Genomic DNA, 13,742 nt, shown 5'->3' with positions numbered 1-13,742 from the left:
GAGATGTTAGAGAAAAAAGAGTGTAACAGGGTGGAGTTTGCGTACAGGTGTCAGACGAACCTGATGGAAGGGTAAATTCGTGAAAAACGAGCCCTGGCGATTAGATGTCCACAAAAACGCGTTAACCGATGTTTCCAAAGAAGACGGATGATTCGAAATCACTCGAAGACTTTTAACGATACTGAAAGTTGTAGTAATTTTGATCACGGTACGTTTAATAAAGTCTCTGCTGCATTATACAATAGGTTACTTTGTACATCTGCTTTCACCGCGGTAATGAACGTAATAACAGACTTCCAGTTGACAGAGTACGAAATCATATTGGACTCTGGCTATAAATGTAAAAGCTCGTTGGATACATTATGCGTATCATTAAATCGTCGAATAATAAATTGAACGTAGAAATATATACGTATATACAGTCGACTGTGTTTCATCAGAGTTTCTCGTCGTTGTACGAGGGTTGGGGGGTTGAATTCAAGGGGAACAAGAAGAAAAAGAAAAAAATGGCCAGACGCGGGGGAGTGCACGTGCGCAAGCGTTGCTCGAGGGTTGAAAGAGAAGGGGTGGAAATTCAGGCTCCGCGAAAAGAGAGAAAGAGAGAGAGGGAGAGAGAAACTCGATGAAAAGGGTGAGAAGAGAGAGGGTTGTGCGAGCCCGTGCAGAGCTCGAGAACGCAGGCGCCACGTTGAAAATGGAAACCGTCCCAGGGGTTCCACCTCCCTCCAATTCGTACCGAATGCGGCCAAATTTCACCCTGTGCCTTTACCACATCGTCCACCGCCCAACCAATATGCACGAATATTCAAAAAATTTTCCACAAAATTACACCCCAATTGATAACTCGTATCTGATCATACGCACTTTTCCTTTTTTATATTTTATTACTACGTACTACATATAGCTGTGAAAAGTATTTTCTTTTAATTAATTTAATTATATAGAGTGTTGAAAATAGTCGGGAATTTTAAGGATAAACTAGCTCGGTGACTTCCCGACTTTTGTCGCTTTTTCTCGTCCCTATTTTCCCTCCATTGTGTAGGTACAAGGTATTAGAGGTTCGGGATTGAATCGAGGGGACGTTTTCTTCTTTTGTAGGAAGGTGAGCTACCTGGAGGAGGTGGATTCATCGGGTAATGTGACACTACCCTTGGTAGAATCTTGAGAGGACACGTGCTGCATAAATGGAACCACGTGCCTCACCTACCGATTAATTGTGCATTCTATAATAATGAATAGGACGAACATATATGCATAAGAAAGTAACAAACCTGTAGATACAATAAAATACAAGCAAATTAGTTCTATGTCTAAACTAACAATTTGTTCTTTACCACAATATTATCTATATAAGAAAATGTTTCACAATGAACGATGTACAATAAATGAACAATTTTAAATTGCGAATAGTAACAGAGTTTTTAACTTTTAATTCTAATCTGCGTTTGATCGATGATTATCTTATCGAGAATCGAGTCGAACGGAGAAAAGTATCGATCGAAACACGACGCGTGCTCCCCAAGCTGAATATCATTATCGCGTTATTGCCAGCGTAGCGAGCAGTCGATGTTAACGAACGCTCGCGTGAAAGAGCGTCCGTTAATGACTCTGCCCGAAATGACGGACGCGAATCGATCATCATGGTAGAAATAATTAGTTTGCTCGTTGCTAGCCGTTACGCGTTGGCGTTACCGAGAGATATGGACGAGATATATAGGTGGATGGGAAAAAAGGAAGCTGAGCTGAGAAAAGAGCTGCTCGTAAAGGGATGAGAGGGTGAAGGAATACAAGAGACGAGGGAGACGCGAAAAAAATTGAGGGGATGATAATCTAATGGTAAATAGTATGTGCACGAGGAGAGACACGAGCAAAGGCGTAGGTTGAAATTTATGGGTAGATTTTGTTCATCTTGGAAATTGCATCCAGGTTGATGACACAGCAATTTGAAGATCAAAGAAAATGATTATACAAACGTTTCTTAATTCAGGATTATTGGTTTTTTATTAGAGAACATAAGGGATCGACCAATTTACAGCTTACTGTTATCCATTAATTTTATTTCCAGTTATATCCTGAAATAGTAATGGAAATTGAACGGTAGACGAAGGACGATCCGGGAGAAGTTGTAATTTACAGCACCGTGGCAGCCACGATAATCAATGTGTTGATCCGTATGCTGGTATGAACCAGTTAACTCGTAATCTGATAGTCCTTCCAGAAGAGTAAATATTAAGAGGGTACCACCAGGTAAATACCCCGAACACCTGTGCAGTTATCCGGAATATCTCAAACTGTGTATCTTGCATATGTATCTTAGCACGTACCGTTGCGTTCAGACTCGATTAATCAAACGCGTAAATTTTAATACGCTTTTCCCTGAATTGCCAGTAACGTCAGACGATGTGCAGAGTTGAAGTCATTGAAAGGACTCGATAAAAATAGCGAAAGGATGAAAAGACAGACACCCAGAAGGCTCGGGGTGGTGGGAGCAGGAGGAAGACAGGGGGGTACGCGTAAATCCTGAATCCCGTCTCGGGCAATTTATAACGCTCCTCCTCTTTGTCCCAAACTTCCGTTTGTCGAGTATCCTGGGAACAGGGAGGTATACCTAGCCCAATTGCCCCCTCTTCCTACGCCACTGGGCGTTGGGTGGCAAGAGCAGCTCGGTTGCCCAACGGCACAGGGGTTTCGAATATCGATCTCTCGCCTTCTAGTCATTCACTCTCTCTTGCACTGAATTCCCTCTCTCTCTCCTTCTCTCTTTCTCTCTCTCTCTGGCTCTCTCTGTTGCTCTCCCTCCATACTGCAGCTCGGTTGCGAACGGGGTGAAACGGGAAGGGTTCACCAGGAAGTCCCAGGCAAAGCCCAGGAGTGGAGGACATTCACCAGCCGAACAAACACACCTAACCATAACCATCGTCGAAACTTGCTCCGAACATTGCTCTCAAATTCAAAAGTTATTCCGCCTCGAATTCTGCGTTCGGGGCTACCGAAGTTTGATCGATCGCTGAAAGAAATTTTCAACGTTTTAATGGGGAACAACTCGGGAGAACCATTCAACTTGAAGATCGATGCACCAAAGTATTGACATAGTATTTCAACGAATTCAATCTGTTCGAAAAATGTGTTTAACACAAGTCCACATTTGTACAATATCGAGACTAGTCGTGAAAAATGTATCTTATCACGAATTATAGAAACGGGGGATTTGGAGAAGCCCAGAAAACCATATCGTAGCCCTGCAAGCGAGTTTCCATGACTACATCCTTTCTCAACGCCATGGTTGCGCTTGCTCATCCGGAAGCAGAGCCTGGCCAAAGATAGATATGCGCGACTTAAGCTCGTTTTGCATGTTGCTTCCATGCACGGAACATTGCATGGACCCGGGAAACGAGGCTGCACACGTGCACCCACACGTATACACACCTTTTTGCACTCTGATAATCGACCACACACCGCGCGGATTATGTGCTGCTCGTTCGCGTATTAACCCTTTGAGTGCTGCGGATGCATACACGCTTCCTATGAAAATTATCTACATAGGCTATGGACACATATGTATATATCTGCACTCCACATTCTAGAGCCAAAGTGTATTAAGTTCGCACGATACCGATAGTACAAACCATTTCAATCTAAATGTTCAGTGAATGATATACCTATCTCGAAAATTTCAAACTGATCTAAAAGAGAATTGATAGTTCGAACACGTTTCCAAAAGAGAAAGTAAAAAATACTCGGTCAGGATGTTATTAGGATGTAAAAGAGCAAACGTGCCTGCGCAAATGTTTACCGCGAAAGATGAGCTCGCTGTGCTCACCATTGGTTAATGTATTTCAGGGGTAAAGTTCTTCGACTTTCACCGGGTGGAAACCGAATACGTGCATCATAGTACAGAGTGTTTCATAAAGAATGACAATAGCCTGAAAAATTTTGATGACCGTATAAAGCTGCTAAAGCCCCTGTATGAGGCACTAAAGCTACCGACCATCAAATAAAAGACTTGACCTGGTCTTGATGTAGCAAATTTCTTGACACGACTAAAGTTTCCAGTCAAGATGCGAAAGTTCCCATCTGACAGGGTGAGAGGACATACGATTGCACTTGGACTAAGTGTGACAAATCTGTTGGTAACTCCACAGTTTCTAACTAGAACAGCTAAAGTTAACAAGTGCCAAGAGAGCAGTGTGTGATCATTTACGATTTCGGAGGAAACTAGCAGATCTATCAGAATTCTTCTACTTTATAAATAATCATTGCCATCGATCATTATTTGTGAAGCAGCGTGTACTGTAAGCCAAAGCTCGTTGGCCACCGTAACGGTGCTATGAACTTTCCCGAGAGTGATATAACTACCGAACAGGGACACGCGAGACCGAGGAAGCGGCGTAGATGGAAGCAAAACGAAAAGAAGCGTCTCTGCGACGCGTATCGATTCAACAAACCAAGGGAAACCAACGTGAACTGATGCGAGTCAGTGTCGTCCAGTGCACGTCCGAAGTTTCGACCTCGCGTGGACCAGGCCAGGACAAAGTCGCGCCGTTCTCGATATGTCCGACGAGAGTGGTAAGTATACACGTTCGATCCGTCTTCGAGAGTTCGTAACGAACCTGTTCGTGACTGGAAGCACGTAACAAGTGCCACGATGTACGTGATATCACGCCTACACTCACAAACGTGCCTTCACCCTGTTTCCGATGAATCTTCAGTGATCCGTCAAGTCGATCGGATCCTTTCGGAAAGTCACGCGAGGAATCATTGCGGTGATTCGCCGCATTGTACACACTCTGACATTTTAACTGTTCTTCCGCTGATGCTAGACATATTGATCTGTTAAATTGACTACTGAAGATTTAGAGACTAGGAAGAGCTTGGAGATGAAGAGAATGTAGAGTCTAGGATCCAAGGAAGCTTAGGTCCTCGAAGCCTAGAAAGAACCTAGGACTTAGAGAGCCAAAAGAAGGCACAGAGATAGTGTACAAGTGGCATCAGAGACATAATTTTCTTTTAAATGGCACATCGTGATAGGACACCCTATATGAAAACGAGTCACTGTCGGTCACTAGCATTGACTGACAACACAAGGTTCACGCGACGGTATAACCCGTTGCTGCTGTTGTCCTCTATCAAGTGAATCATTGATAATAGAGTTGCGTAATCTTGACGTAAAACAACTATAGGTTGACGACTGTCTCTAATCCCTCCTTTGACGTGTTCGTCGCTGGTTATAGACGTACCACTTTCGGATACGTCATTTACCGATGGATATATGTAGAAATGGAAGTAGGCTCTGTGCTGGTATGGTTTAGATTTATCCGTGGAAGTCTACGCTTCTTGCATGTAATATGAAAAACAGAAAACCAGAACGTGGATTCTAGGTACCACAACGTGACTTCGTTCGTGGAAAACGTGACGTGTACCGTTCTGTTTTGCGCTCGTTCTTTCTTGATGAGGGGTTGAACAGCGCGATGAAACTTTCTGTGCTAACAAATCTGTCTGCAATTGTACAGTGTAATCGAAATGATTAACATTCGGAAAGTGTAGGTGTAAAGCATTTAAAACCAACCCTATTCAACTTCTAACCAAACTTCTAATAATTGGTTTCGTGACCAGAAGCAACAGCTCTGGCCACGTTCCCACGTGATCGCAAGAGATTACGGGAAGTAAAACTACCCGGTAAAGATATCAACTTAGAAAATCATTTCCAAGTGCATATCGCTGTTAAACCATCTTTTTAGCTTGGATTGCTATCGTTTCTCTTTCTACGACTAGGACGGCATTGATAGACCTATATCTTCGAGACAAATCATAAAGTTGTTAAAGATTTAATAAAAATGAATCTTCCGTTTCTCTCTCGTGACAAGTGACTTTGACCATTTGAAACATGACCGATCTGTTAAGCCAGTAAGACCTTTGACGCGTGGCTGCCACGCGATTTCTCGTCAACTCGATTTCTGACTAGATTCAACCACGCAAATGCACGAACCAGCCGAGATAGCTCGCACGAAGAGCTATCCGACACGAGAATTAGCCGTAACGTGCTGATCCAACCATCGGTGTTGCAGCTTTAGCACGTAAGTGGTAACAGCCAACGTGATAGAACTCGGCGAGAATCAAGTCAGTTCGGTCTCGTGTCTTCTACACGGTGGATCACTGCTGTTGCCACTCCTGCGATCACTATGGGAGAGGGCCGTGACCCTCTGGAACACACTAGTCTTTATCAGAGAGCCGGTTTGTTGTTATACTTTGCCTAAATTATCGAACGTGTGATGATCCATTGCGTAGTGATCCGGTAGTTCGCGTGTTAAACCAATGCGTAGTGATCCAACGCATGGTAATCCAACGCGTTATGATTCATCGCGTGGTGATCCAATACACGATAATCTGACGCGTAACCCCGCAGTAAATTAACGCAATTATCGTATCAAAATCATCGTTGCAGACAGTGAAGATAGCGATGCAGAGGGTGGTCTGGGCAACGTGAACAAGATGATAATGCGGCCACCTGGTCACAGCGGGAAAGCAAAGAAAGGACACATCTGTTTTGACGCCTCCTTCGAGACAGGCAACCTGGGTAGGGTGGACCTTATCTCGGAGTTCGAATACGATCTGTTCATCCGGCCGGACACCTGCAACCCACGTCTTCGTCTATGGTTCAATTTCACGGTGGACAATGTGAAGGCCGAGCAACGTGTCGTATTCAACATCGTCAACATATCGAGAAGTGCTAATCTGTTTCGAAGTGGGATGACGCCGTTGGTCAAGAGCAGCAGCAAACCTAAGTGGCAAAGGATTCCAAGGGACCAAGTAAGCTAGTTGTGAAGTCTTCCTTTATCGGTTGCTCAAAGTGGTCTAGGACCTCCGAAATTGCTAAGTGTTCGTAAAGTTTGCTTAAAGGCCTGAACCACTTGACATAGCTGTAGATCCATGGTCAAGCTAAGAGGGATAAAAATCTAAAGTGGAAACAGGGATAACAGTGACTTAACTATGTAGCGGACAAAGTAGTCGACTATATCAGAGTTTATTGGAAGACTTTTAAAACTGTTTGCTTCGCTGTAAACTTCTTATATTGCTACCTTCTGATTCTTTCTTCAAAGCAAGTAATATGTCTCCAGGTGTTCTATTACAAGTCTATTCAGCACCAAAATCACTACGTCCTCAGCTTCGCCTTCTCCTTCGACCGCGAGGAGGACGTGTACCAGTTTGCTCTATCGTATCCATACTCGTACAGCCGATACCTGGCACACCTGGACAACCTCTGCACCAGACTAATGTACACGAAGAGAGAGACTCTAGCCACGTCTATTCAAAAGAGGAAAATCGAACTGATCACGATAAGCTCGAACCTGGACGATACTCGAGAGCGTTCCAGAAGAGTCGTAGTCGTTCTCGCCAGAATCCATCCGGGAGAATCACCGTCTTCCTTTGTTTGCCAAGGTCTAATGGACTTTCTGGTTAGTTCCCATCCCATTGCTCAAGTCCTCAGAAACTACGTCGTCTTCAAAGTGGTACCGATGCTGAATCCCGACGGCGTATTTCTCGGTAATTATAGGTAAATAACTAGAGAGTATCCTGCGCGTGAAACTTGTTAAACTAACTAAAAGATGCGACTATGTTCAAGATCCACGGCGCTAGGCGCTGATCTAAACCGTTCCTGGAACAAAATCTCTGACTGGATTCATCCTGCTCTAGTGGCGATCAAACCGATACTGAAGAACCTCGATAGGAGCACTCGTACTCCTTTGGACTGCGTATTGGACCTACATGCTCATACAAACGCCACCGGGATCTTCGTTTATGGGAACACGTATGACGATGTGTACAGGTACCTTCAATCGTTGCTTTCCTCTTTTTAAGGATGTCGAACTAGATGATTATTATTAGAATCTAGATGAAAATTCCACAACCCCTTTCGCATTCCTTTGATGTTTCGACTGTGATATCGCGTTTTGGAACAAAATACAATCATTTGGACGTTAAAGAGACAGTATCTAATGAATGGCTGCCAGCCTCTCAGGTACGAGAGGCATATCGTTCTGCCAAAGTTGTTGGCGCAACACGCCGAAGGTTATGAAATGGGACATACGATGTACAATCAGGATCCGCACAAGGCTGGGACCGCCCGTCGTTATCTGTGCTCCATTCTGAAAGAACACGTGAATTGTTACAGCATCGAGGTATCGATGTACGGGTACAATAGAAAAGCGACGACCGGAATATTCCCCTACACCGAAGAAGGATGTATCCTTTTCTAGCTGTCACTGCTAAGTCCGAATAACTAAATTACCAACATAAATTGCCACGCGTTAAATCACTATAGATTGCACAGTTGTCGCATATTTCATTTAGGTATTCATATATCAAATATAATTACTGCGCGAATCCAGTCAAAACTTGGTAATTAACAAAGTTTAAGCTACGGCAATCTCGGCAGAGATAATTAATCACCGGAAAGACGATCCGTCTGAAGACACTCGACTGTTCCAAATTACGGTGCCGTTAATCCGGCTCGTTAATCCAATCCGCTTTAAGCACGTTGCTCTTGCTAAAATGAATAGGAACAAACATTCTACTCCGCTGATTGTCAATAGCAAAAACGCTGAACTCGATTCAAGTTCTATCTCTCTAATTGCTACCAGCTTCCATTTCAGAATTACTGAATCAAAGATCTTGACTAACGAATTGAATCACAGATTACAGAGTAGGCCGCAGTCTAGCTCGAGTTTTCTTAGAATACTACAAACTAATGGGCATCATCCCTGCTGGTCTTCCCGATCAACCTTCCACCAAACGAACGCGTCAATCTCGGCCAAGGTATCGGGTTCTTAGAGAACCGAGAGCGAAAACGTCCAGAACTCCGGCTCCTATACATCTCGCCAGCATTCACGAGTAATTCTACTACTCTGTTGTTGCGAATCAGTGTCAAGTTTATCGGTATCAAATAACTAAAGGTTATTCGCGTTCTAAAGTAACTTAAATGAAAGCTGAGTCGGATGCAGCTCGGTAGTAAGGTCACAATGGCTAATTTTCGATTATTCGATCGCGATAAATTGTCGGAATAAACGATATCGAAACACGTTTGAATGCCGTCGCTGATCGACAGGTATTTCCAAGAGGAGACAGAGATACCCGCGAGCGGTGGTTGTCGATCGATGAGCGGCACGCGGATGAGCCAGCTTGGGACCGGAAGTGGAAGTGGAACGGGCGTCGGCGGGTGCAGGAACCGGAGCTACAGGTTCCGGAGCCCCGGGGCACCGGTCGTCAGGGTGCAGCCCCTGTCGAGACATCCAGCCGAGCCGAGGCTCACCATTATCGATTTCAATCAGCTGACGAGGGGCGGTTTGGAGCTGGCTACCAGCAAGAACAGAGCAAAGGTCGCTCGAAAAGCCGCTAAGCCGAGAAGATAGCGATCGTCTCGACTTGGACGTCATCCCATCGGAAGCAATCGACGGGTGAAATGCTTTTCAACAAAACCTTCGAGCTCTTTCTATCGAATTCGACTGGCCTGCTTTGCTTTCGAACGACTTGTGGCTTCTACCAGTTATCGAATTTTCACCAATATCTTACTAATACTAGACTGACTACATTCGCGACCTTCGCGTTTCTTCCCCTATGCAATTTATTGAAAACGCTCAAAGTTAACACTGTATATGTGCAGTTCGTAAACTCATAATTGTATTGATCATTTTTGCTGTTTTTAAGCAAACTTGTCGATTAATATGTCAAATTGAAAGGTTCCTCCTATTTGGCTTAAAGTTCAGACAGTGTCATCTTTAACTTAGTATGTACGGAAAAATAAAAAATCATGTCATCTCAGAAATCAGAGTCACAATTAACCCAACTACATGAAAATCAACTCTAAAGTGTGATTACATGGCGAGTAATTTTCACGTAAATTATAACTTTTCAAATGAAAGACCACTCGATGAAAGATTGTCTACCATTAACAAAGCATCATATACACTCGTCTGACACTTAAAATTCATCGTCTAAACGAGAGTAGCGATCGTTGAAAAATTGATCGGCCGGTTGATCGAAGAAAGGAAGGATAACGAGGTAACATAAGCATGTAATTTAAACGCGATACGGCAAAGGCGGTATCGGTTTCGCAGGGAAGTTTCTTTACACGGTTCGCGAGAAAGCTTGACTCGGGTCAAATTGATGCATCGAGTGGTATGCCCAAGCCTGGTTAATGCCAACGACGCGACTCACTGATTCGAACGCGCCATATCGAATCATAAAGGGTTGATTTATAAGGTTGTTAACGCTACTTTATTCGCGTGCACACGCAATTTTCTTCTTGAACTTCCGTTAAAATACAACCCCTTTAAACTTCTCGGTTACATGTTTTGACGGCGATGTTAATAACAAAACGAAGACATTAATTGTTATTGGAAAAACGAAATAAATACAATGCATGCATAATTTCTTGGTAATTATTAATCATTTCATTGTGAACGACGCCTTCAAATAAATATAAACATTTTATACTTTAACTTATTTATTCCACACAACGACTAAATAAACAAAAGACCCTCGAACGAGACAGAAATTCTGTTTATCGTTTAAATTTATATTTAGATCTTGCCATATACCGTTTTATTTATGTATTGACATACACTGATCAGAATGGAGTGAATCGATCTTGTTCGGGAGTGCTATCTATTAACCTGCCATTAATAAACCAAACTTTTCTTAAATCATTCAAAGAAGAAAAGAGAGGGTCAAAAAATATCCATGAAGCTTTAAAATTGAATTTTTCAAAATAATTTCAATTCTTATTAAATATGCACGCTCTGAAAAAAGGAATAATCAAAACAAAAGATAAAAGTAATAAAATGATCCGTGTCATGTATCATTCATTTCTATTTTTTAAAAGGGTACGAATTTTGTTTTCTAATATTTTCTTTTAAGTGGACACAAGCTGACCCTCCCTTGGGCTGACCTTAAACCTTCCAACACTTCGAATTCCTGGGTTAACATTTTCAGGTCTAACCGTGTAATATTACACATACCACCGAGGCGGCGACCTCTGCACCTGTTACCCTGGGATCGAACGTGTTGAACGACTTAACTTCGGCCATCACATAATAGAAATGTCCACGTACCTGAATGCGACAATTACGGTTTCTTAAAACTCAATCGACCCGAGTGTGTGGGGGGCTTGTTGCACGCGCACCGGGATGGACAGAAGACGCCAGGTATTACGCGGCCTGACACACCTGGTCAGAGACGAGCCTAAGGACGCTTAACCGCGGGTGTGTCCGTGCATCGAACATATACGACAAACGGGAACGCAGCAGACACAAAACGTACGATTATATTCGCGACACCATACGATATTCCCTCTGTGCGTGGACCAGATACTCAAAGATACGTCTAATGTACGCGCTCGATCGCGCGCGCTTCTTACGCGTGTAATCGTGTGTGTGTGTATGTATGTGAGGCTGTGAGGTAGCGTGTATATACCACACGGTTATATAGGTGTGTCGCCTGACGATTTTGTATATTAGTACATATATGTTCGTGAGTATGAATACGTGTATGTGTATGTGTGTTTACATGTATGTGTAAATACGTGTCAATCAATCGGAACTGAAGAATGAACTAAAACGGAAAGAAATGAAACTATAGCGAAAGAAGGGAGCAGACAAGCGGCCAGTAGCTCTTCTACTCCTGGACTCGAGACGGAACTGGTCCGTAGGTCGTTCGGCTCAACACCGCCTCGTCTCTTCCCCCTCTTAAGCTCGTACACCCAGGCCAGCACCCTCTGCCTCCCCAACCAACCCACCCACTCGATCCCCAAGACCCGTTTCATCCCTCTCGCCTTGCTAGTATCGCACCAACCGCCCCGGTACTACGGGGTAGGATGATACTAGGGCGGTGGTCGTTGAACCAAGTATATAGACGAGCCGTCTGCGCGAACCACTTGCGCAGAAAACCCCTATTTTCATCCCTTTCTATTTCTCTCGCGCTTACGCTCGTTTGCATCCCCCCTCGCAATTTGCATTTCTCTACCTCTCCCTTCGTTTCTCCCGTACTCTTCCCTATTATCATTTTCTTTCTTTCATTATTTTTCCTCCTCTTACAGTTCCCATCTCTGTTTTCGTTCGTCAATTTCCTGTCCTTATCATTTTTCCTTTTCTTCTTCGCTACGCTGCTTCTGTTATTTCAATTCGTGTCCTTCTACCTTGTCGCGCTGTTTATCGTGCTCTTTCACTCGCTAACACATTCTTAGGTAAAACTGGCGACCTCTACGAGTGCGTTTAAGTTAAACGAGCAAAAACATTAGTTCATACGCATTCGCGTAGCTAGGTAAGAATCAGGGTGGATCTGGCCTACTCTTCGAAGTATGAACTGACACTCCCTATAAAACGTGACAGATGTAAGATGTGGAATACCACATATTAATGCAAGTGCGGAACATCAACACTATTATTAGGACTCGAATTATTATTATTAAAACGATAGTTCTTTATTCGATTTTAATACATACAAGTAGATATTGTGTGCAGCGACCACCGACTACCGTGTATGAAATTGAATAACACCAAAATTGAACGCGATCCTGCGATCCGAATAAACACGATATATGTGTAAATAGACCTCAATTTACACACTCGGCATGCATGCACACATTACGAAATATATTCGTGTGAAAATTACACGAATAAATTTAAAGAATAAATGTTTAGATGGAAACAAAATATATTTGAAACTTCGAAGATTTTTTACGAATAAAAGTTTGTATTTTACTTACTTTACAAATGCAGCTTTGTGATGCATTTCGGTTTAGGCACGTCGTAGATACGGTATATATATCATGCCACCATATATGACAACTTTAACACTTAATTGTTTAACTGCCTATAATTACGATTAGTTCCAGTATGTTTTATCGATAGACATCACCATTGACGGATATAGCTTTTAACATGGAATTTGAGGTTATATCGCAGAAAGTCATTCGCATTTCGAGTGTCGTATCAATTATAATTACACGTAACACTTGCAATTAAATTAAATAAATATAATTGATATATATTACTGTGGACATTCGACAATAATAATAGTTGAAACTTTCAAACAATTGGACTTGTAAACAATGAAATGTTACTGGCAATGAATTATTTGCTGTCAGTCATTTTTTTGACACCGTCTTTGATACGATATTACAATGATGTTTTTTATTATTAGGATGAAATATGAATTACTATATACTTATAGAATATTAATTTCTACGACATACGATGAATCATCGGTATATTATGTGCGAATCGCAATAAAAGAAACGATACATACCAAAAAGAAAAAGTAGAGAAAAATATATAAACTACTTGCTTGTCACCACATTATGCACTTTTCATTAAAACAGAAAAAAGAACAAGAATAACTAAAAATCTGGATTTCTTTTATCTCACGTAACAACTTGTTATACACTGCAACTGTTTTAATTTTAACCTTGCAACGCGGGAAAATCGAGTTGACATGGTGCTGCCACCTTGTGATCTTTTTTTAAAGATTTTCATTTCGTAAAATTCAAATTTTTATGCGATATTATTATCATTGTAAAATTAATTATAACTTATTAAATATAGTACCATATAATTCAAGGTGGGAAAGATGTTATGCAATTCTTTAGTAAACAGTATTTTCTTAATTGCCGTTATAATTGAAAGAATTAATTTTGTTTCTATAACGAAAAAATTAATAAAATAGAAATTATTTATATAACAACAAAA

The 13,742-nt window shown here is 42.1% G+C and overlaps 2 protein-coding genes across 4 annotated transcripts in view; one reads left to right on the top strand and one right to left on the bottom strand.

Annotated features, from left to right (window-relative positions):
- The window catches only part of LOC100877490 (ELAV-like protein 1), a 56,210-nt gene extending 42,785 nt beyond the window's left edge, over positions 1–13,425 (bottom strand). The window contains exon 1 of one of the 3 annotated variants that reach the window (XM_076535371.1): positions 13,303–13,425. The gene's annotated coding sequence lies outside the window, so the exon portion shown is untranslated. Of the gene's footprint in view, positions 1–11,108; positions 11,758–12,760; positions 13,033–13,302 lie in introns of those variants that run through there. The other 2 variants (XM_012296176.2, XM_012296177.2) reach the window with 2 other exon arrangements.
- On the top strand, positions 4,198–10,456 carry LOC100877376 (cytosolic carboxypeptidase 6). The gene is made up of 7 exons (XM_076535382.1): positions 4,198–4,566; positions 6,443–6,807; positions 7,116–7,552; positions 7,622–7,825; positions 8,018–8,241; positions 8,694–8,889; positions 9,104–10,456. The coding sequence occupies exons 1-7, from the start codon at positions 4,551–4,553 to the stop codon at positions 9,405–9,407; spliced, it is 1,746 nt and encodes a 581-aa protein (XP_076391497.1). The 5' UTR covers positions 4,198–4,550; the 3' UTR covers positions 9,408–10,456.
- Positions 13,426–13,742: the final 317 nt, after the last annotated feature.

Source organism: Megachile rotundata, chromosome 9, assembly GCF_050947335.1.
Source record: "Megachile rotundata isolate GNS110a chromosome 9, iyMegRotu1, whole genome shotgun sequence".
In the NCBI taxonomy this organism is placed as follows: domain Eukaryota; kingdom Metazoa; phylum Arthropoda; class Insecta; order Hymenoptera; family Megachilidae; genus Megachile; species Megachile rotundata.
Note: the sequence above shows the minus strand (reverse complement) of the source record. Positions and strands in the feature narration are given on the sequence as shown.